This window comes from Ammodytes marinus (genome assembly GCF_949987685.1).
Source record: "Ammodytes marinus genome assembly, chromosome: 15".
In the NCBI taxonomy this organism is placed as follows: domain Eukaryota; kingdom Metazoa; phylum Chordata; class Actinopteri; order Uranoscopiformes; family Ammodytidae; genus Ammodytes; species Ammodytes marinus.
The window spans coordinates 12,433,610-12,457,457 of NC_137219.1; the positions used below are offsets into that span (position 1 = coordinate 12,433,610).

General features: G+C 41.1%; 3 protein-coding genes across 3 annotated transcripts; 2 read left to right on the forward strand and 1 right to left on the reverse strand.

The window, feature by feature from the left end:
- Window positions 1-781: 781 nt before the first annotated feature.
- Window positions 782-13,528, reverse strand: rlf (RLF zinc finger). The gene is made up of 8 exons (XM_080042031.1): window positions 13,344-13,528; window positions 11,205-11,359; window positions 10,988-11,069; window positions 9,896-10,031; window positions 9,605-9,807; window positions 7,786-7,922; window positions 6,688-6,829; window positions 782-5,888 (listed from the first exon to the last, which is right to left on the reverse strand). Exons 1-8 carry the CDS (start codon window positions 13,521-13,523, stop codon window positions 1,233-1,235), a joined length of 5,691 nt encoding a protein of 1,896 aa, XP_079898157.1. The 5' UTR covers window positions 13,524-13,528; the 3' UTR covers window positions 782-1,232.
- A 1,021-nt stretch (window positions 13,529-14,549) lies between these two features.
- znf593 (zinc finger protein 593) lies at window positions 14,550-15,871 on the forward strand. Its single transcript, XM_080042032.1, has 4 exons — window positions 14,550-14,576; window positions 14,840-15,047; window positions 15,270-15,332; window positions 15,452-15,871. Exons 2-4 carry the CDS (start codon window positions 14,848-14,850, stop codon window positions 15,576-15,578), a joined length of 390 nt encoding a protein of 129 aa, XP_079898158.1. The 5' UTR covers window positions 14,550-14,576; window positions 14,840-14,847; the 3' UTR covers window positions 15,579-15,871.
- Window positions 15,872-16,788: 917 nt separating this feature from the next.
- On the forward strand, window positions 16,789-23,776 carry selenon (selenoprotein N). Its single transcript, XM_080042529.1, has 12 exons — window positions 16,789-17,227; window positions 18,059-18,176; window positions 18,303-18,433; window positions 18,853-19,065; window positions 19,148-19,272; window positions 20,063-20,200; window positions 20,290-20,371; window positions 20,856-21,044; window positions 21,142-21,247; window positions 21,914-22,026; window positions 22,146-22,247; window positions 22,370-23,776. The coding sequence occupies exons 1-12, from the start codon at window positions 17,039-17,041 to the stop codon at window positions 22,535-22,537; spliced, it is 1,674 nt and encodes a 557-aa protein (XP_079898655.1). The 5' UTR covers window positions 16,789-17,038; the 3' UTR covers window positions 22,538-23,776.
- Window positions 23,777-23,848: the final 72 nt, after the last annotated feature.

Sequence of the window (23,848 nt, forward strand, 5' to 3'; positions counted from 1 at the left end):
GAAAGGCAGTGAACGCTATGAACATTACCACAAAGTAATTGCATAGATAGAGTAATTGTTGAAAAAGAGCCATAATAACATTGTTAATATATATTTTCAGTTATAGTGGTCAAAAAATTAATACATATCAGTATGTACCATTGTAGGCTATCTGTTGATAGTTAGGCCTACATTTGTTCGTACAGTATTCATACCATCAGTTCTTACCTCACCATATTGAAGTATAGCCTTTAAAGTGTCCAGTTCTACAGTACAGTATTTTACATTCTATTTTAAATAGGCCTTTACTTAATTTCTACAATGTTAATTTTGCTTGCACAATTTGTCTCGTCAGATTCCCAGCGCTCTCAATATGTATTTTTTCTATGCAACATTTTTGGAGGGATCCTGGATAAGAATTTCATTGCCAACGACTACACCTGTATTTGTTGTGGATATGATAAATAAAAGTTGAACTTGAAAGCGACAAAAAAATTTAAGTATGTAAATAGTGACTTCCCGTTCAAAATGTTATTCAGTGTACGGTTGTAATAGAATAAAAAGTTCATATGTAATTTATCAAAATCATGGCATGATGTGAAGATAAACCAATAAAATCTACCTTTACAGTCAATTTGTACACATAAGGAATACCAAACTGACAATAGTAGCCTATATAACAATCAATTAAAAATATTTAACAGTAACAAAGAAAGTTGAACTTGGTGGTATATCTTAAAAAAGAGGGCTTCATATTCATTTCCACATTTATTTTATTAGAAAGTGTTACATACATGTCGGCCAACATCTGTCCATTGTCTGCATCCCAACACTGATTTAATATAAACTGAGGTGAAAATAACCAAACATATTCCTCAAAAACCTGGTAGTCAGGAAATGTTTTTCAGTCATTTTGCTTTACACAACTGAATAGGCCTTGCAATACACTACTGCCCATTTCTAACAATCTGTACATTTATATTTGAGAACTATAGTATATACACTTGAGTTCATGAGTTAACAAAGCAGAGAAGGCGTTCCTAACAGATGTCTAAAAAACAATCCACTTGGATTTCATGTGCACTGTTGAAGTTTGTTTCTATCTTATCACTCATTTCTTTAACTTTAATTTGGTGAATTAAAAACAAACAAACACAATACTATAATTTTGGAAGAAAGTAAAATATTTGCACACAGCTTGTGAAAATACAAAAGTAATTTGCCATAGCCATGTTTAAAAGGTGCTCAGTTAACTAACTTCCAAGAAGCGGTTTGCTGTTGTTGGGGTCTGATGGGAAGAGGTCAGGCAGCGTGGTCGTGCACACAGGTCTTCCCAGGACCACCACAGGCCTTAGGTACTGAAGCTGCTTAATGGCCAGGTCCCCACACCCAGCTAGGGCTTTGTCCAAGATGGATTTCAAGTTTCGGACAGACCTAAAGTCACCCGTCATGGTGTGAGGCTTCAGCAGTGGAGAATGAGTGCGCCTGCTGCGGGTGTGAGATACTCCAAGCTGCTTGTTCTCCTTGACGGAACAACTGCGCTTGAAAGAGTCTCGCCGTTTCGCCACGTTTTTGTCTTTTGGGGTTGTCTCTTGTATGAACCTCAGGAAAGAGGACTCAAAGCCAATAGGCTTAAAGTTGCCAATGTCAAACGTGCGTGGAGAAGGGCTACGAGCCTGAGGGTCTATCAGATTTGAAGGCTGTTCAGACAATTCGTTTTTCCGTTTGAGTGGCTGTCGAACATGTGTAGTGGGCAACAGAGCTGACCTATTCAACATTTTGGTCCCTGACACGCTTTGGAAGCCCTCCTCTCTCATTAAGCGCAGGGAGCACGGTGGCGAAAGGTCAACAGTGACGGTACGAAGAAGAGGTTTGATTTGAGCCAAGCTTAATCTCTCACCCTGTTTCTGACTGGTGGGATGTTGGATTTGATCCAAATTTAATCTCTCATCCTGTGTCTGACAGGTGGATACAGCCGAATCTTCAGTGTGTGCACCAGTGCTTGGTTCACCATAAAGCACCTCATCTGCATCAAAAAGGACGCCATTCCTCTCAACAGACACTGGCTCCTCTGCTTCCTCCTCTGGGAACCCAAGAGGATCGTGATTATCCTCATCCTGCGTGTCTGTCTTGATGGAGTGTAAACTCATAGGGGCTGGCTGGCCCCCTGTGCTTTCTGGCTCCGCCTGATACTCCATTTTGCGAACCCCATTGGGGGAACACACTCCTGAAACTGTTGGCCTGGCCGACTTCCTCTGAATCAGCTCCTCCAACTGCTCAGCATTAAGAACAAGCTTATCTTCATTCTTAACAATATCTTTTCGACGAATGCCGTGCACCCTCAGGTAGTGACGGTGCAAGCTTCCCATGTATGTGACGACAGAATCACAGTCCTGAACCATGCATGGGTAGGCCACACGTAAACAGCGGTCTTGGCACATCTGTAGAGCTTCTTCTTGAGATCTGAATACATAATGATTGAAAGAATATCTTTTTCGATTGTTGTCTTTAGAGACCTTCTCCACAGCAGGCTCCTCGCCAATTTCCTCCAGCTGCGGGGTCTCTTCAGGCTCTGGCCTCGATACGTCGGCTTGTGTGGAGGTTGAAACAGGTTCATCTTTCTTGGGACTCGGTGGTGTGACGATAAGCTTCTTTTGGCATCCAGTAATTGACTTTTTGTGAGTGCTCTGTAGACGTACCACCAGTGAATCGTAGTACTCATAGTGGCTATAAAGCGTATGCTTTTTAAGTGCATCGTCATGGCTGAACACTCTTGTACAGCCCTCATACTTGCACCTTATTAGCTCTGGTGGTTGAGAGTGGTAATCACGAGTGTGACGCACTAGGCTGCTTTTAAGGTGGTAGGAAGCACTGCAGTTGGCAAAGTGACATTTGTATTGGGGCTGAGGTTCATCAGAGTTTGGCAGATGCCTTTTCTTGGCGGGCTTTCTGACTTCTGGACTGTGATGCGTATCAAAATCTTTCTCCAACAAGAGCTGAGAACGATTGTAATGATGTATCATCTGTAGGTGGCGCACAAGGCCTGCCTGGGTGGAAAAAGCTGCATCACATTCTTTTGCAACACAATGAAATGGCTTACTGAATTTATCCAATATATAGCAGAGATTACTTTTGGCTGCCAAACGCCTTGTAGTTCTGACCTGTTGTGTACTCCTATCCTCACTTTCTCCTTTCTGATCATTGTCTTCCTCTTTACTCTCTGCTTCATCCTCTGCCTCCTCCTCAGATGGAGAATGATTATCAAAGTTTTGTCCATTTTCGCTCTTCATGATCACGTTATTTTCTTCTTGTTGGGGTTGCAGTTTAGGGATCTCTTTTTTCTTCACTTTTAGGCTGTGGTTGGTCAGGTGCCGAGTTTTATGCTTTGAAGTATTTCCCTTATACCGTATAGATGCCCAGCTTATTTTGTCCACCAATTTCTCACTCAGCTTATGAATGTGAAGATAGTGGTTCCTTAACCCCTTTTTTTCTCTGTGACTCTTTGAACAAAGATGGCATACGAAAGGCTTAAAATATGTGTTTTTCAAAGCCGTCAAACTTTTGGCCTGTTCAACACTCCGGCCATGTAGGGTGTTATAGTGTCGCAGTAGGCTGTAACTTGCTGCAGTACTGAAGCTACAGCCTTCAATTCCACAGATATATGGCTTAGCAGTGGCTAGTGATTCAACACTGCCTTCTTCATCAGCTGAAGACGCCATTTCAGTTTTGACTTTGATCTTTGCCTCAGGCAGTGGTGGAGATCCTTTTTGAAGCAATTCAACAGAAGGCTTGGCCATGACTGTCTCATTAAGAGATATTTGTGATGCATCAGAATCTGGGTTGGACTGAGGGGGCTCACTTGGTTCACTGTGAGGCAATGAAGAGTTCAGGTCGAGTTTACTGAGCCCAATAAGAATTTCTTTAAGTGCATCATTTTTTGTTTGAAGGCTTGAAGAGCTTGTTTCATTATTTTTGGGATGAGAGGAATGTTTTCTTCCCGCCTCCACAGATTGACCTGGTTTTGAGGTCTCATTTTTTCCCTTTCCCTCACTTTCAGGCATAGTTTCAGGCTTTGTCCCTTTGGACTTTGAGCCCCGCTCTTTGTCATGTTTGTGTTCTTTGTCCTCCAGTTTGAGGTGTTCAGGGTGCGCACATTTCAGATGTCTCTGGACATCTCTGGCTCTGGAGAAAGTCATGCCACACTTCTCAAAACCACAGGTGAACTTACTTCCATCAAAACATACAGCCACCAAGGTCATTGTTGATTTGGGTTCCTTGCTGTCAGATACCTGCAAGGATGAGGCACTGCTTGATGAAGAAGAGTTTAGGACATCTCCATTTACAATATCTTCTTTAACCACTGGCTTATGTAGTTGCGCTGTCGCTTCAGTGACTGTTTTAAAAAGTTTCCGCTTTGCCCTCCTCTGAGCCTCAAAGTCCTCTTCAGAGAAGGTAATGTTATGTGTGGATAGATGTTTAATGAATTCCTTTTTGGAAAAATAGTATTTTCTACATTCAGCGTTGGAGCAGGTAAACGATGCATCTCTGAAATGCTGTGCTTCATGGTGATAGATTTGTCCCAAGTCAGAGTAAGTGACGTAACAGCCCTTGAGCTCACACTGGTAGTTGACCTGATAGCCATGGGTCTGTTTGTGCATTAGGAGTTCATTGGAAGTGCTAAACTTAGCGCCACAACCCATAACCACACATGTGTAAGGCTCATCACCATAGTGCATTCTTCTGTGTTTGCGGTGATGGTAAGCAGAGACAAAATGGCGTCTACAAAAAACACACTTCACCCGCTTTTCTCTTGTCTGCTGAAAATGTTTCACATTCTCATCACCTTTGTGATCCGACCTTAAATGGTTATCCAGGTATTTGGAATGTTTAAAAGTCCGAGCACACCCAGTTCCTGGACACTGATACTCATCCCGGTTCTGCAGACTGAAGTGTTGGTCAATGTATTCGAATGTTGTATACTCATCGTTGTCCACATGCTTCTCCTTTACAGTTTTGGCTTGTTCCACCATGTGGTGCAGCACGTCTGGATCACGTGTGGATTTGTAATACAGCATTACGGAAGGGTCGAGGGTGATCTCACCCGGTTCAATGACATCCTCTTCATCCATCACTTTCTGCATGTCCTCTTTCTTGACTTTTTTGTAAATATGCTTTTCACTCTGGATATGTTGTTTCAAGTGAGGAACGAGATCCTTTCTGCTCTCAAAATTTTCCAAGCATACAGGGCAGGTGTGGCAGTTTTCCAATGCATGTCTTTTGGAGTGATGAACGATTTGGGTGTCGGTGACTGACCTCTTACAAAGCTGACAGCAGAACTTGTGTTTCTTTGTCTTAGATTTTCCTGGTAAGTTTTCTGGTAAGTTAGAAGACTGCTTTTTATGTTGCTGCTCACTTTCATCAAGATTTCCATTCATCTTCATTTGCTCAGATTCTATTTTCACAGTGATTCCCTGTGGCTCATTCGCTTTACCTTTCTCTTGTTTATCTAATGCCTCCTCCTCTTCCCCCTCTGACTCTGGTATCAATCCTAAAAGCGAGATGCAGTGATACTTGAGAGTTTTCCAGTCCCAGAATTCAGGGTCGAAAGGCCAGTGTGCTTTTAGCACGAGTAGCAACTCGCAGCGTAGTGAGTTGGGAATAACTTCGTTTTCCTGGTCATACTTTTGGTCTGGGCTCAAGTAAAGCTCCTCAAGGCACCCAAAGACCTCCTGGCTCGGGCCCAGCAGGAATTCTGTGAGGAGGCAGGCACGCAAAACTTCAAGGTCGTCTGGAAGAAGGCAGGACACCATTTTACAGACAGAGATCCTTGTTTCTGAATCCTCCTGCTTTGGAAGTTGAAGGGCCTTGACACTAAGTTCTACTGAGGTAGGTACCCCCAGTTCCTCCGCCTGAAAAAAAAGTGAATAGATTAGTAACTTTTCACACTAATAAGTAACTTCAGGTTAGATTTTGAAAGGAGAAAAATAAGCTGTAGTATAGCACTCAATGGATTCAATGGTACACTATATCACACACAAAAAACACCAAGCTGTGATGCAGTGTGGTGTTATTTGCAATGCTGCATCACAAGCACACAGGAAGTTGGAAAGCATGATGTCACCACAAGATGGCAGGGCGAAGCAGATTATTCCAGAGGATGAAACATCAGCTCTAAAAATCGTCATTGTTTTCGACACCTGCATATTTAAAGTCTGATTTCAGCTTTCTCTGCAACATTGGTCATTGTTCAAGAATTCAGTTTTGACAATCAAAATATCCGTTATTAACTGTAGTGAGCTTGTTTTAATATAATTTGAGTAGTATTCAAGACAATACAGCTGAAACTTTAGTCTTGACATGCTGGGATATTAAGCTGAACTTCACTGAAAAACAGGCAGACCATATTGTCTGCACTTTCCAGCCAGCTGCTGCTCCATGTTATAAGTTTTTCCTCTTCATAGGAGCTGTAGCATTTAAACATCAGAAACGCAAGACAAAATTACTCTGTTGTGGTCAACTCGTTTGAAATTGTGTTTTAGAAGGCCCCTGCCTTTTAACTCATCCGACTAGTTTTCACTGTTTATTGGCTGTGATGGAAAAAACACAGAAAAAACACATGCAACTAATTTTTTGAAAAGGAGCCTTATATAACCAGTGCACCAACTCAAATCCAGTAAAGAAAATGGGCCTTATGGCTGTTGAGCTCACCTCCATCTGAATGACCCGAACAAGGTAAAGCAAATGGTGGACCGTTTTGGCTATGGCACCTAGCTGAAGGCAACGTTCCAGAAGAGACGCCAACGAGGGATCGATCCTCCTCTGCAGCTTACTCCACAACTGAATCAACTCCCTTTGGATAAAAGAGAGACAAGAGACTGACTCAGATGAGCACAATAATAACAAAGAAACAACTTATTTAATAAGGGGATATCCTGATTTTCAGTGTTAATAGTAATAGCTGAACTGTTGTCTGGCCAGTCCATAAATGTCCTGCCGACGCAATCACTAAAACTGAAAACTGATTATAGAATATTTATTCATGCATTTCCCTAACATTTTGTTTCTGTCTATCTTTCACGACCACCCGTGCAATGCCTCTCCTTCTCTCTCCATCTTCCAAGCACTCTCCACGTCGCTCTACTGACTCTGGGTTCTGTGCAGGATCAGCCGTCCAAGGAACGGACTCTCTACTGCTGCTAGTGCCTTACATGAGCATTGATTCATTGCCCAGCAGGAAAGTACTCTTCTACTCTTCTATGACTGTTCACTCTCCATGTTCACTTTGCTTCGCTCATTGGTTGTCTTTCTGTCCTCTTCCAGGTTTCCCTGGTGGAAATCTGACGGTGTGGATCAGGTCCTTCTTTTGGCAGCATCTGAAGTCCTCCTGCATCCACACTATTCACTATTCATATTTTACTTTAGTATTACCATGTAAACATCTTGTCAATGATTGTATTCCTTTGTGATCTTCTATTCTTTTCTGTACATTTGACATCTATTGCATGATGTCCATCCTGGGAGAGGGATCCCTTCCTCTGTCACTCTCACTGAGATTTCCCTTTTTGTTTATCCCGTTAAAGGTTTTTTTTTTTTATTGGGAGTTTTTTCTCAGTCGAGCTAAGGGTCTAAGGGCAGAGGGTGTCATACTGTACAGAATGTGAAGCCCATTGAGGCAAATGTCTATTTGTGATATTGGGCCATACAAATTTGAATAATTGTTGAACTGTAGTCAAATAAATAAAAACATAATGTACAATACATGCAGTCCCCCCCCACCGCTTTTGGTCCCACACATTGACTCCTCACCAAGAACAGTAAAGGCTCTGCTTCTGAAGCTGCTGTGTCAGGAACGTTGTGCACAAAATAAAGGCTGTGTTCTCCTCCCCCTCCGTCTCCATATTGCATGTGATCTCCAGTACATCCTTGCAGTCAAGTCTGGATATCTGTGCACGGAGGAAATACAATGCTGACTGCTTAGTAAACCGCATGACAGACAAGAATCAAATGTGTTTTACTGGTAAGATTTCACTCATCACATACAATGAGAAATTATGCTGAAGTAAACATGAGCTGCACCTTTATGATATGTCGGATCAGTATTGTATATCAGTATAAAGTGCCAATACTGAGCTTATTATAAAGCAGATTTGGCATAAATCACTACGTGAATGACATTCATCAAATGCAGTTTCTGTGTCACCGATTGTCATTACAAACCCTCGTCAGGCATTACATTAACGTGATTTAGATTAGCTCCACACTGAGATACACAAATTGTATGCAAAAATAAAACCGTAGTGAAATATTAACTATGAAAACTGATATAACACAGAAGATTATTTAGGTAAAATATTGAATTCTTTATAAAAAAATGTAGTCCATCATATGCATCACATAAGATATTCAACTACTCAGCACAGCACGCATTTTTCTGCATTGAATCACTTTGACATCTTGTCTGTCTTTTCCCCTTCCACCTTAAGGCATCAGAGAAAATGGTGATAACCCACAGTGTAGTGTGGGATTTTCAACAGCTGTGAAATTTGACAGGGTTTTCAACTGACGGCATAACAAGAAAAGGTGGGGGAATGGAGAATGAGGCAGATTTACCAATAAAGAAACTTGAGAGTGAGCATAAGTAGTATTTGAGAATGCACGCCCTCTAAACAATTATCTTCAGTGTAATAAAAAGAAGAAAACATCAATGTCATCCCACAGTCCTTATGATCAGAAAAGACAGTGGCGGAAAGACATTGAAGTAACCATAACTATTCTGTACCTCAATCTAAAGGCATGATGCCTGTTTAAACTGCTGAAATAAATGCTGAAAAATATTGAATATGACAGTTTTTTAAGTCTTCGAACTGAGTGCCAAGAAGCTCAATTGGCATGTGAATTTGGAGCACTATTTTTTAGAGCCAGTGCAAATCAACTTTGTAAAAAGACACTTTTTAATTTGTATAACCAAAATGCTTCACTTTGTAAACCTTTTTATTCAATTCTTAAAATTAATAAATCTTATATCACCAGGAGGGAGATAATTGCTATTCCTGTGGGTTTGTCAGTGCATGTGAACAAATACTGACAATAAAACCCATTTCATGTGAACTGTGGGAGACCACGGCCTGATGTGACCACTCCACACATCCTGCCACAACCATATTTCTCGAAATAAAACAGCATTTTGTGCATTTATCCCTCACTTGTAGCTATGTATGTCAACAACTTCAACCATATTTTAAGCAAACTTTTTAAAATGTTAAAGCTTTTGGTTTAATGTAGCTATTCAAACCATGTCATATTTTTCTTTCTTTCTACTTTCCTAGACCTTTGCCCTGAAAATCTAGAGTTTTCATTTATCCTGATCACAACACATCAATGTTTTTTTTTTTATCAAATAGTAATAGGATAGGAGATTTTAGTGCTTTGTGTTTTAGTTTTGGAAAATCCAACAGGATGGTTTGGCAACATGTCACATATTCTTTGTCACAACGCTGCTGATGCTTCACAGTGCCAATATAAGTATCATCGCAGTTATGTAACATTTCGTCACAGTTGTCCAAATTGACAAAAGGAGGACACAAATGCATAACAACTGGTTTTCACATCCACAAACCAAAATTACCTCCATAATGGCTTCTTCATTGGGCAGCAGGTGACAAAGCAGGGAGACATAGGTTTGACGAAAGGTAGCTTGGTTGGGGATGAAGCTGCATTCAGTGCAAGCTTTGGCCAGCACCCCTGCCTTGGCCACTTCGCCCATCTTCTCCAGGTGCTTCACCCGCATCTCCATGAAGCCCTCACCCTCCAAGCTGATGTAAGCATCAACTAGCAACAGAATTCAGAAGAAAATCTGAGAATCAAAATACCATGACAAGGCCAATGTGACAATAAGCACTACAAAAGGGATTCCAACCTTCTTCTGGGTCTGTGGGCTGGCCGGTGAGGAGAGATGTAAGGACAGGATTGCTCCACGCTCCTCCCTCTCCCGTGATCTGGAGTAAAGCCTGGAGGTCTGTGCTGCCATACTGTAACAATGTATCATGGGCAATCTGCAATAAACACACACAATGTTTATTGAAAAAACTATTTGTTCAACACCTTCTTTAAACATGTTTACAAACAAATACATTAAGTTATATTTCTCCCACATAGTCAGCAGCGATGGTTCTACACAGAGATAAAGTCATAGCATAATGACTTTTACAAATGGATATAATTTTACTACAATACTGATTTTAATGTGTATGCCCTTAAAAAAAGAAAGAAGCTAAACATTACTCTTTTGAACTCCACTGTTCCATTGTCTAGAAATTAAACTTTATCACAGCTAAGCTCAAGTTGTCCACTTTTTTTATTACTTTTCCTTTGTTGTCAAATCTGTTGACAAAAATATAACATTTTCTTATTTGAAATTACATTGAACAACGTAATTGTCATACAGAATTCTGGCATATGGTACACAGTTTGATTTTTTGTTAGTGACTCAACACACACAATATATAAGCAAAGTATGCCTGTGTGATAAGTTCCATGAATCTTAATATACGGTAATGTATCAGTTGTTTTCAAATTAGACACATTGAACCAATGTTACAGGCCAGGGTGCCCTTCAGTTTGAGTCAAGCCTCAATAGAAGCTTCCCCATGAAACTGAATGGTTCATTACCACAAAATTAAATTGTCAGACAGAGGTAACTTCTAAAGCTTTGCTTATCTTAGATGCTCAAATCCAATTTCAAGCATTTATTCGTGTTTCATTGGCTTATGATGACACATATGACAATAAACAATAAGTAAGATGTCATACGCACAGGTGGTTAACAGTATCCAAGGGGCACATACTGAAACAAAACACTCTCTCATGATCTACTTCCTAATATCCTAATCCTAATTATTTGTCATACAACAGTATATTGTATATTTTGTTGAAGCAGTTGTTAACTTCAGTAATTGTCACTTTATTTAATCTATAACTCATCAGCAAACAATATTACAAGATCCTCTACCTGAACTGAGTGGTGGAACTGAACCCAGGCTTCATATGGGATTTCATTCTCAGGCACAGACAGCAACAGTTCAAAACAGCTCCTGCGACAAAGATTAACAAGATTACAATGATTTCTAGATTGTATTATTATTCTGGACAGAACTTTTCTTGTTAAAAATACATAAACTGTACAACACAATATTTTTAATCAGGCATGTTTTCCCCCCTGTACTCACAAAGCTAGTCTTTTCAAAACGAGAGCCACTCTGTCGGACTCTGCAGTGAGGTGGGATCGGGCCGCAGCAAAACAGTTTATGGAAAGACAGTAGACCTCCAGAAGAGGAAGACCATGCTCCATGGAGTTCCTGCTCCCAGCATAGTGCATCAGTGCCTATAATCATACACAGACATCACAACATGTAAACAATGAACCAAAACGGTAAAGAAAAGAAAATATGCAAAGTCGTTCTAATATTGTTTTCAAAACAAAAAGTGATAAAGAGACATTCGTCGGGATGGCAGGGGATTTCCCACTTGAGGGAGACACCTGTCTACACCCGATTGATCCCAGCTGACACACTGGCTGGTGTGGGATGCTACTGATTGGGTCTGAGGGGACTTAACTGTACAACATTCTATACCGAACCAACATCCAAGGAGGGGCAACTGTACTTTGTGTATACTATTCTTTAGTATTTTACAGTTAAGACGATAATTTCACAAAAACATCATTTGAAATTAATGTAACCTTTATTCCCTTCAACAAAATGCAAGCATAATATGTTTTTTTTTCTTTGAATTGTAGTCACATGAAACACATGCAAGGTTACTGATTACGACGGTCATAACAGTAGAACAAAACTCTTGTTCCCTTAATAATTATTTGTAATAAAGGATTGTTGGAAGGGTCTGAGACTCTGAGTCAACATTAGTGACTTTAAACCAGAAGGTCACCTGTCAAGCAGCACACACCAAATCATCATCACTATCAACATCCCAGGAGTCCCATTTGCCAGACAGAAGGAACCCTGCCGTCTGGTGCACGTCTCTACGGAGGAACTAAATGAATTCCCCTCTGTTCAAATATACAGTACCATCTCAGAGGGAGCCTAGAATACAGTCTCAACCCCAGAGACCTAGAGCAGTTTACTAATTACATCCAGACTACTTCCGACCTCAACAGAAAATATATACAACACAAAACTTACATTGTTATTCAATATCAACCCAATGAACTTTTGATTTACTGAAGAGTAGAACAAAGGAATAGGCTCACGTTACGAACAGTGACTTACGCAAACGGATGTGCCTTTATTTGTTGTGAATATGATTAAAAAACTTGAACTTCATCGTAGCAGCCAGAAAGAAAAACAGCCAGTGAGCTGGCTTATGAATAATCAATGCAAGATAACATTAGTTAGCTAAGGTTTACCCGTCTCTACAATCGGGCTGACAACCAAGTTATCAGTAGAAGCTCGATCCTTTCATTGAAAAACATGTTATTTCGCTGAATATGTGAAAATAAAAGTGATATCTGGTTCTTTTCTTTTTCTAAACAGGTGCACTAGAACTTGGAAACCAATGTTGACTCAAAAATAAAACTTAATATTTGTTGTTAAATTGTACTCAGAAATCTATGATAATGGGAATGAGATCAATTCAAATAACAATGCTTCTTCATTGTTGATGAAAAAAATAGCAATATGGCAGACCAAAACATAACCAGTTAATTTAAACTGCCAAATAACATAAGTGCGTAGCGTGGCTGCATAGGAGTTGACACATTAACCAAAGTAAAGAGTCTAGCTATTCAAAATGTAACATTACCAAAATGCAATTTCACTTTCGCTAAATGCCCGAATTAAGATAGCTGTTTTAACCATAGAGATTAAAACACAGGGATGCCGCCCGCCCCGCCCCACACACATGTTAAAATGTGCAAACTGTGGGAGTGTCTTCAGCATGCAAACATACCTTTGGCATACTCTTTTGCACGTACGTAAGTTTTGCGATAAAACGCAACTAAACGATTTGTATCAACGAAAGTAAAACGATCTTACTTTATCAACCAGGGAATAGGTTATATAAAAGATCAACTTGAGCTGGCAAACAGGAAACACATACCACCAATGCACATTATCAATAGATCAATGATACCGAGTTGAATTGTTTTGACTTTATATTATATGTGTAATAACAAAAATACACCTTATGCATTTGCTTCCTGGCTACAAGCAAACCCTAAACTTGTCCGGGGAGCTAGCGGGCCAGCAGCCGTCGCAGATTAGCTTCGCCTGCGGGCTGCCAGAAAAAACAATCCCGGGTGAGCTAACGTCAGGCTAACGTTAGCCTCGATGTTTGCATGTACACATTACCTGACAGAAGTTGTCGCAGTACTCCGTGGAGGACGCTGTGGATATTTCTTGTTGCCTGAGAACGTCCTCGAAGGCTCTCAGCGTGGCCAGCAAGGTTTCCATCGCCACCAGTGTGTCCTCGGCCGTGTCCAGGGCCCGGTCGCCCCATTCGTGCTCGGGATCGACGTTGCTCTCCGCCATCTTCGCTCTCCGCCACGGCGCGTATGCAGTGCAGCCTGACGCCGCCTTCACGTACCCTCGGAATAGTTAAATATATGAATTTAAGGGCGGATTGGGAAAAGGGATGAGATGACTCGTCGTAGACATGTGATGTTCAGTTTGTTAGTTTTGCACTTGGTAGGCTTTTGTTGTTATATGCAGTAATTTCAATAAAAAGGATTTCAATGCAACCTTGGCCTGTAAACATCAACTCGAGCATTCAGATTGATAAATAATAGGGCATTTACTTTTTACTTTCTTCTTCCAACCCTGCTGTATCACGCGAATACACTTTTGTCACATATCTAACCTACAGTTTGTTATTATTTCTGATCAAATGACCTCAATCGAGGTTACACTGAGTTACCTGGGATAATAAAAATAAAAAATAAAAACACTACACTGAAAAAAAATAAAGATATAACACTGTTATTATAGTGCTTTGAATTTATTATATTTATTTATATTCCTATCGTGGTTGTTGATTGTTTTTATATTTCCTACATTTCCAATTGGCCATCACTTTTATGTCGCCATGTTATTTTCGTTGTCTGTTTTGTGTTCCCTATAACTTAGGGACATTTATAAATGATTAAGGTCACGGTGGAGGCTTCAAATAAGCCCACTGGGGTTTTGTCTCTCCCTGCACTGTATTTATTATCATATTAATTCTGCACAATATGAAATATAGCTATAAACTATAAACACCTACCCTTTTTAGCAAACACGGTGTGAGCTCCTGTTGAGTGTTTGATGCTTTTTCAAATATGAAATGTGTCATATGAGTAAGGGAAACAAGGAATATGGGCATATGCATATTAATCTTGTGGTTCCTAGTTTAAGTATTACTGTTGAATATTAATGAGATAGATTGTCATGGTTGGCAATGGCATTGTATTAGGCCTATCTTGTTTTCATTTTTATTTGCCAAATAGCGGTGTTTGGTTTGGCGCCCTCTGTCGGTAAAGAGGTGAATCATTTACTTCTTCTTGACCCGGAAGTAAAATCCACTCCTCTCGATTACACGTGTGAAAGGTAAGCAAAGCTAAAATTGTTATGCTAACGCGTTTTTAGAAGCAAATCAGTAATATAACCGTCTTGAGCGGAAGATTTACCACATAAGAGCCCGCGATATCGTGGCACAAAATAGCAACTTCGGGTTTTAGAAACCTCTGCGTTTGCTGACATCGGGATTTTGTGTTTTATAGCCTATTTACACGAAAGTCAAGCAACCAAGTAGTCAGCAGATAGCTTCGATACTGGAACACTGACAGTTCTTATTTCGCCCCGTCCTGTAGGATCCGCCATGGGAAAGTCCAAACAAACGGGAAACCACAAGAGTGACAAGAAAAAGAACATTGCAAAGACATGGAAGACGAAGCGCAAGACTAAAGACCTGGACCAGATCCACACAGACATGAAGCCTGAGACAGCGGCCAAGCTGCTGCATCAAGAGGTGGACTTCGATGTGACAGGATGTGCACAACACTACTGCTTACACTGCGCGTGAGTTCATCTATGATTGTCTTAACCACAAACAACTTAAACAAACATGGTTCGTTTCCTTCCTGAAATTTGGCCCATCAGTTGCACTAATAGATGGTAACACTTGTGTGTCTTGTCTCTGTTCTTGGGTTTTTTTATGGCCAAAGAGGTATCGCTTAGATGACATGACTAAGGTTATAATCAAAAGGTTTTTAAAATAATTGTATGACTTTGTGTTTGCAGGAGATATTTTGTGGATTTGAGATCCTTGAAAGAGCACTTTAAAACCAAAGTGCACAAAAAACGGTAAGGCACCACATCCTCTCACTCATGTGCTACGTTATACGGTCCCAAAATATATGCACAGTGGTCAAGCACCCCTGCACGTTTCCCAGCTGACTTTTTCCTTCTTCTTCTTCTTCCAGGCTGAAACTGCTGAGAGAGGAGCCTTACTCCCAGGCAGAGGCAGACAGGGCAGCAGGTATGGGCTCCTACATCGCTCCAAAGGCAGTTGAAGTGAAGACACAGTCTGTGGAAGAGGACATGGACTGAGCACTGCCCTGCACTGACTGATAAACTCGATATCAAAATGGAATTTGCTCCTGTTGTTTTGTGCCGTCACAAATGTTTTTCTGTGAGACACACTTCCAGTCTGGCTGCAAAGACTTCTGGCTTACCTTATGATGGGTAATGTAACGCAACATGTACCTGTGTAAATATTCAGTGTGTGTAAGACTATGTGCAAAGCTAATAAAACTATAACATTGAGTGGATTTAGACAGATTGCATTCATGTGGGACTACACAGTGTGGGTAAAGCAGTGTTTCTCAACCTAAAGGTTAGGACCCTACAAAAGGCAAATCTGAGGAAAAGATGTTTAAAGGAATGAAAATATTTTTGTTTTCACTCTCCTTCTGTTTCTGTGTAGTTTTTGTTCTTTAAAATTATTTTAAATGAATTACAATTATTTTAAATAAGATAAGATAAGCAGTCACAAAAGCCTATGGGTGAGGAACAACAGCACTAGAGTGACTATGCTTTAGTTGGGTGCTTTGGGTCTGTCGTTCGGTATGGCCTACAAGTAATAGTGATTCAAGGGGCATTTCAATCCAACACATACCAGATTATGAAAGCATCTTCAGTCCAACGCAAATCAATCCTTTTGTTTCTGCAAAAGATTCCTCCATGCAGAGTGAAAACATCTCAGAAAGATTATTTATAATTAGGATATTGTGAGTATAAGCTTAGAACAAGGCCCCATTGTGCAAAGTGGTAAAGAAAACATGAGCTACGAAAAATAATTGATGACAGCCTCCTCTACTGCGGGAACAAAGTATTGTCCCATGGCGAAGAAACCTATAATTGAATCTTCTCAGCAGACATTCCTGTGACAAACAAGGCGACCCTGCCTCTTTAAATGTTGCCACTGTGCCAGCGCTTAATTTCTCCTAAGATAGAGAGACTGTAAACGGACATCCGGGCACGACTTTCAAATTAAAGCCATAGACGGTCAAATTAATTACTCGTATAATGTTTAAACATTAACAGTAAGATTTCACATGATACGAGTCATGATCGCACTCGAAATCACAATAAAACATTTCAAGTCGAAGCCGGTAGTGGATTTCACGTAAGAAATTTAATTTTTGGTAAAGGGAATACTAGACCGGGTTTTATTTTGAGCCCCAAACTGCCAAATATCCGGTTTCGCCCTTGTTATCACTGGCTCTATTGACACAATTTACCCACATCCATATGGCTCTCGGTTTGATGTGGGAAATAAGAAATCTGTGCTGCTAGCTAACATTTCACAGCTGGTGCCAGAGGTTGCGTGTCGGCCGGAAAAGACGCTCGGTCCCCGGATGCGTTAGAACGAAACTGTCGGTACATTCTAAACACTTTAATTAAGGAGAAAGTTTACAGTGAGCGATTTTACTGCTGGTAACCTTTTTTAGGGGGGACGATCTCCGCCGACAATGCCCAACTCTAAATAGCTGAGGTGGAGGTCGAGGATGGCCGCAGACGTGGATAAAACGACCCGGGCAGAAGAGAGCAAAAATCAGCCGCAGAATGGGCACCGGAGTCCGGGCTCTGGATCTTGGATCTCCTGGGGGATGTGGACTCTGCTTGTAGTTGTCGCGGTTCCTTTGCTCGCCTTTGGGATCACGTATTACCAGGATGCCCAGCTCATCAAACGTCATGTAAGATCTATATCTTTTGACAACCTTACGCAAACTTCTCATTGTGTCTTATAAGCTGATCATAACTTGGCTTTGCGAACAAGTTAAAGTAGCCTACGCCTATGTGTTAGATAGTATCACACTGAGAAAATGCCAATTTACTCTAATATTCATAGTGTATATTAATATCCAGTTTGTATTGACCTTCTGCTACATTATGACATATTAATTACTGATACTTTAGTGTAGGGAGTCGTGTTCAAGTCCAATACTATGCTCCCAAAAAGGTTTGTTCCTAGTAATTATTTGTCAGACATCAGTCGCCACATAACACCACATCAGCATTTTCTTTCCCCCAACATGTGGTGTTTCATTAGGGGAGGGTGGGTCTGTGTGCCACAGCTGGTAAAACTCAACATCTTGTTTTAAGTCTGCACTTGTTTGAGCTGCAGAGGGTCTGCAAGTTGTTTTTGCACCTCCCTCCCCCCTCTCCCTCCATTGTACAGGCGGTTGTGTGCACGCATCAGTTCTATCTTGAGAGAGGGGTGGTCTAACCAAAACCCATGCCAGGAATCTGTGGCCTCAGGGGCTGATCTTTATCCAGACAGAGCTGCTGAGGTTGAATAAATCACCAGGGGAAACATACTAGAGCAACTTGATTTATGTTTTATAAGAATATTTTTCCTTAAGACTTTCTGAGATCATGCATCTACAACAGTGTTTTTTTTTAAAATTATCATTCCACTTATTGATTTTGCTTACTGACCTGGTTTTGATGCCCCATTGAAAATCTCTGGAGCATGTTAAAATGACAATAACGATGGGTCATAACGCTCTTGCCCGTCCCAACAGGAGGAGAGTGTCCGATCTCTGGGTGCCGAGGGGCTTTTTCTATTTTCCTCCCTTGACACTGACCACGATCTCTATCTCAGTCCGGAGGAGTTCAAACCTATCGCTGAGAAACTCACAGGTACATCACAGTCTCCCTCATGCAGAATTCCCCATTGAATCGATAAGCGACTGACACAAACCTCCCTCTCACTAATCACATGTAACCCCACATTGAGCGTAATCTCTGCGGCTTCCTCCCTCACAGGAATTACACCCCCGGTGGATTTGGAGGAGGAAGTGGCCCATGACCCCGACGGAGAGACTCTGACTCTAGAGGCTCAAATGCAGCCTCTGCAGCTCCACTCCATGACAAAAAGCAAGGATGGTTTCCTCGGGGTAAGACAAGGTTTCTTATTGTTTTTCCTTTCTCTCGACTACTGTGTGGTGTCTGTTGAGGGGCTGCTTTAATAACAGACACAGGCCGAGCCACAAACAAATCAGAGTTTTCAAGTCTAGTTACACATTCACTGTGATTTCCCATTTCTTTTAATATCCATCCCGTCAAAATACTTGATGATGGGAAATAATGCGATTACCATTCATACATTTTTCGATAAATCTTCTCTGACTTCTCTGAGTCTGAATGTGAAAGCAATTTAAAATCCGGTTATATACTTGTAAGCATCTCCAGACTGATTCAGTTTTAACAAAACATTTTTGAAGAAGCATTTTCACTTATTTTGATTAAATGAAGCACATCTTCTATTTTTTCCACAATCGCGAGATGGTGCGTTGATTTAATTCTGCTATTACAGGTGTCTCACAGCTCTCTGAGCGGGCTGCGATCGTGGAAGAGCCCAGCAGTGCCTTCTTCTTCCTTCTCTGCCAGCCAGTTCAGGGCCTTCCTGCCCCCAAAGAACAAGGTGGAGGTGGGCGACACGTGGTGGGTGATCCCTAGCGAACTCAACATCTTCACCGGTTACCTGCCAAACAATCGTTACCACCCCCCTTCACCCAAGGGCAAAGAGGTATCCTATATGAGAACCATGGCCGTTTTTTGGTGTACAATTGTGTTGACACGCGTGTTAATCAGCTCTTTCCTTGCTGCAGGTTCTCATCCACTCTCTGTTGAGTATGTTCCACCCTCGGCCCTTCATCAAATCCCGTTTTGCTCCTCAGGGCGCCATCGCCTGCATTCGTGCCAGCAATGACTTTTATTATGACATTGTCTTCAGGTGAGGAGACATGAAAGACCAAAGTGGTGCCGGTTTATCCTATAAGCCAATTAACGATATAATAATGGACACTTTACATTAGTGCTGATTAATATCCAGAAATTAATATTGGTTGTTTGGTGATGTCCTCCCTGGCAGGCAGCCATTGGGCTCAGTTAACTATCGGCACTCAGTGACAGAATATTTCATGTTACAGTTTGAAGAGTTTTCAGGAACGTCCTATCGCACATTTCCACGCAATATAAAGCTGTGTATTTATAAACTGTGATATATACAGATGCCAAAGATTTATTTCTTATTAAATTGTATTTGATAGGGAAGGGCAATATAATTTAACATGGTTTCATACAGAGAACTAAAACTGTTGACAGTGTCATCATCCTTTTTTTAGGTCAAGAAACACAACATAACCCCCGTCAAAGGAATGCTTTACATTTAACAATTTGCAGTTTCTGTGGAATATCTTGGGGCAAGGCCAAATTGTTACAGTCGAAGGAGATGATTGTTCTCAACTACAGGACAGGAAGAATAGAAATAGACAGTTGCACATCAGGTCATCATGATCCCCTCCTTTTTAAACTGTTTTGAAAATCTGCTGAGGTTGAAATAAAGCCTATGACTGGCTGCAAGGTTTGGCACCATTCCACAACTAATGATTTGCTTTGGAAAATATTCAGCAGCAATATTGAAGTATACCAAGTCTGTGATATACAGAGGCTAATAACACAATAATACAGTTTGAAGACATCTTGGGGGTACAAACTCAACCTTGTCCTGTACACTCCTACAGGATTCATGCAGAATTCCAGCTCAACGATGTTCCAGACTTTCCCTTCTGGTTCACCCCGGGGCAGTTCACTGGCAATATCGTTCTGTCTAAAGATGCATCTCACGTCCGCCACTTTCACCTCTACGTCCCCAGTGACAGGTAAACCCCCTTTATATGCACTTTCTACTCTAGTGTGTGGTTGTTAGCTACTGCAGCTCTTTGTGTGATACCTCCTGTTTGTAAACCAGGTCTCTGAACGTGGACATGGAGTGGCTGTACGGAGCCAGTGAGAGCAGCAACATGGAGGTGGACATTGGCTATCTGCCACAGGTACAGCTGAAGTGATGCACTTATACTTAAGAAAATACAAGTGTCGCCGCTACTCTATGTGATATTCCTGAACATTATGTTCTTATCTGAGGACAGACACATGAAGAAGTGCACTAGGCATTACATTTTTATTTTATGATGATTTAGTTCAGGGACATTTTAGGCCAAATGAAACTCATTCAAAAGATGTATTCTCTAAATGGGGTGTCTTGTTTCACAAAATTTAAATGTCACTGTTTTGACTTACTGTTCCCACATCACAGTGTGTGCCAGTATTCCTTGTATTACCGCGTATTAAAATAAACTTATTTTTTCATTTCAAGCGTTAGTTTTTTAGTGCCTCAACTTAAAACAGATCAAATTTCACAATAACCCCCAGAATGATCTAATAGAAAATAATTTTTAACACTGTGTCCTGCTCAAAGTATGCAAATTTTTTCTTGAGAAATTGCCAGGTATTAAAGAAATCTTAATGTCTCCACAGCTAGAGCTGCAGTCCACTGGCCCGTCCACTCCCTCTGTCATCATGGATGAGGAGGGCAACATCATCGACAGGCGGGACGGCAGCAGTGAGCCCATCCACTTCGTCTTTGAGGACATCCACTGGACCTCGGAGATCAGTCGGCAAGAAGCCGCCCGGCGCCTGGATGTCACTCTTTACCCCTTCAAAAAGGTAAACCTCCATTAAGTGTTTGATCAACTAACTGTTGACTTAAACACAGTTTGTCCACAGCAGTTAAATTGTTACTGTTGTGCTCCTTCCTTCCTAGGTGTCCTACCATCGTTTCTCAGAGGCCTTTGATCGAGCCGAGGCAGAAAGTAAACTGGTGCATTCCATTCTGCTTTGGGGAGCATTAGACGACCAGTCCTGCTGAGGTGAGTTTGTTAACATGTGGTTTGTTAACAACTTCACAGCATTGGATGCTGTGATTTGAGTTTTGGAAAAAGGTTTTAAATTACAAGGCTTGGAAAACCGGCTCCACCCAAACAATGAGATAACAACAGCTTTGAGTAAGAGAAGCTCGGTTTCTTTGGCACACGTTGGTTTAGTCTCCAATCACAAGACAAATACCAAACATCAAAGCCAAAGTATACGCCGACGAGAAGCTTAGCCTATAATTGATAGCATTGTTGCTAGCTACGGTGGGTCGGTCCAAAACACTTTGTTTACACACCCGTTCACAGAGCCTAGGCTGTGTAATGACACCACTTTTTAAAGGCATACTTACAGTACGGACTGGTAGCGTATATTGAGGAGATATTCACTGATTTTGACAAAAATATATTTTGACAGGCCTTCTCCAGAATCACTGACTCCACCTTAAGTAAACATTGCTGTATAGCCAAATTACTGACTCAAACTTGTGCTACTGTTAAAATAGATGAGCATTTTAGCTAGCATTTAGCATTATTGCCACATTGACTGTGCTTCAGAAAAAGCTACATGTCTCACTTTAAAGGGAAAACCATTTAGTCCTTAAAATAAACAATTTTGAGTTGTACATTTTTTTTTAAGACTACTCTTTCCCCTCTCGTCCGTAGGTTCGGGGCGAACTCTCCGGGAGACAGTCCTGGAAAGTTCGCCCGTCCTGGCCCTGCTCAACCAGAGCTTCATTAGCAGCTGGTCTCTAGTCAGAGAGCTGGAGAACTTGCAGGTGAGCAGTGCAGGCAGCACCCCGAATAATTCATCAGTAATCTGCCAGTTATGCCTTTTATATGTGTAATTTTCCAATCTTTTAAACATACTATACTTAACATTTATTCTCTGGAACAGTCCGATGAGCAGAACCGTGCGTTGAGTGAAAAGGCCAGATTACACCTGGAGAACTACAACTTCCCTGTGGAGATGATGGTGGCACTGCCCAATGGAACTATTGTAAATGTTTTGAACTCTTTTTTATCAGCCTGTCATTTGTCTCCGTTATCAATGTTTATGGTTGGTCAATGAAACAAGTCAGACTAAAGGCTTCTTGTCCTACCCCCTGTGACTGACTTTAGGTCCACCACATTAACGCCAACTTCTTCCTGGACCAGACGGCCATGAAACCGGAGGAGGAAGAAGGGACGTTCAGCTTCTCCGCTGGGTTCGAGGACCCCTCCACAGCCACTTATCTCAGCTTCCTCAGGGAAGGGTTGGAGAAGGCCAAGGAGTACCTGGCACAGTAATTTGCGTGGGCGCGAAGGAAATGGTGATCATTCCTCTGGGTAATGATCCAAGATAATGACACTCCCCAACAATTATGCGGGGAAGCTTTCGAATCAGTGTTGGCAGCTGCAAAACATTGTCGCTTTCTATCCTCTTTAACTATTTATTCATCTTCATTTTTCCTCTCCTGGTCAGAATGTTTAATATACAGCAGTTGTATTGCAACAAACAGTCCATATAAATGACCTACAGGGAAACATTCAAACCCATTGTTACTGTCGGTATAATATATTTTAATGGGGCCTTGCACACTGAGCAGTGAAAGGATATGTAAACACATTTAGATCTGCTCTCTCTATCTCTGCTTGTAGCTGCTGATTAATGCCAATATAAAATGTAGACAGTGCCGACAAATCACAAGTGCACCATAATGCACCAATACATTATATATTTCCTGTTTTGTTTGTCCTTGTGTTGCATGTGCAATATTTCATGTTTCTTTTCCGTGCTGCTGAGTGTACCCAGAGGCGGGGTCGGTGGAGTTATTTCCTACAGTTTGTTCTTCAGCAGTTTGTGAAGACTTTGCCTGAAAGCTCTATCAGGGCCGGGCGAGGCCTGATGTTATTGCTGTGAGACCGCTGTAGAAAAACACCCCTTATCCGACTCAGGGGACATAAGCAGCAGGAAAGCTAAACTGGACTGTGGCAGATAAAAGGATTAATTTAGTTGTTTTTCTTGTAATCAGAGTTTGAAACCAAATGTTGCTTCTTTTTTTGTTGCATATTTTTTATTTGTGGATGATGTGACTGCACCAAAGAAACTTATTTTTAATATTTACACTAAAACAGTCCAGAGGTCAATTGCCACTTGGCCCATATTTATGTAACTCAACTCAGTCGAACCAAATGTGTTTGCAAGATTGTTTGGACATGGCACAGTGTGCTGTTGTTCTCTTCTTTAAGGCTCCTGTCTTTAGATAGACAAAAGCAAATACTTTAGAAAACTACTGTTAGCTATTCCCACTCAAACAAAAATGAATGATTTAGGCCCTGGTCTAATATGTTTAGTGTGAAAGGAAAGCACACACAGATCAAGAACACCTGTTTTAAGCTTGGTCAATAATAAATAAAAAAGGACTTTGTATTTTAGGACCACTCCATGTCAACAATCTGACTATTTGGAGCCTTCAGGGGGAAAACATTATTACTCTGTACCTTACCAGTGTCATTTGATTTTCCACAAAGGTCAAATAAATTTGTTTTTTGTTTTTACTAAAATGAGTTGCTTTCTTTCTGGCAATGTATTTTATACAACGTACAGTTCAACACTTA

Excerpts from the sequence above, each read along its gene's own strand:
- znf593 (XM_080042032.1), top strand. The coding sequence starts at position 14,848 with ATGGGAAAGTCCAAACAAACGGGAAACCACAAGAGTGACAAGAAAAAG. Across the intron at positions 15,048-15,269 it reads CACTACTGCTTACACTGCGC|GAGATATTTTGTGGATTTGA; the intron begins GTGAGTTCATCT and ends TTGTGTTTGCAG. Across the intron at positions 15,333-15,451 it reads ACCAAAGTGCACAAAAAACG|GCTGAAACTGCTGAGAGAGG; the intron begins GTAAGGCACCAC and ends TTCTTCTTCCAG.
- rlf (XM_080042031.1), bottom strand. The coding sequence starts at position 13,523 with ATGGCGGAGAGCAACGTCGATCCCGAGCACGAATGGGGCGACCGGGCC. Across the intron at positions 11,070-11,204 it reads GTTTTGAAAAGACTAGCTTT|GAGCTGTTTTGAACTGTTGC; the intron begins GTGAGTACAGGG and ends TCTTTGTCGCAG. Across the intron at positions 9,808-9,895 it reads GCCCACAGACCCAGAAGAAG|TTGATGCTTACATCAGCTTG; the intron begins GTTGGAATCCCT and ends TTCTGTTGCTAG.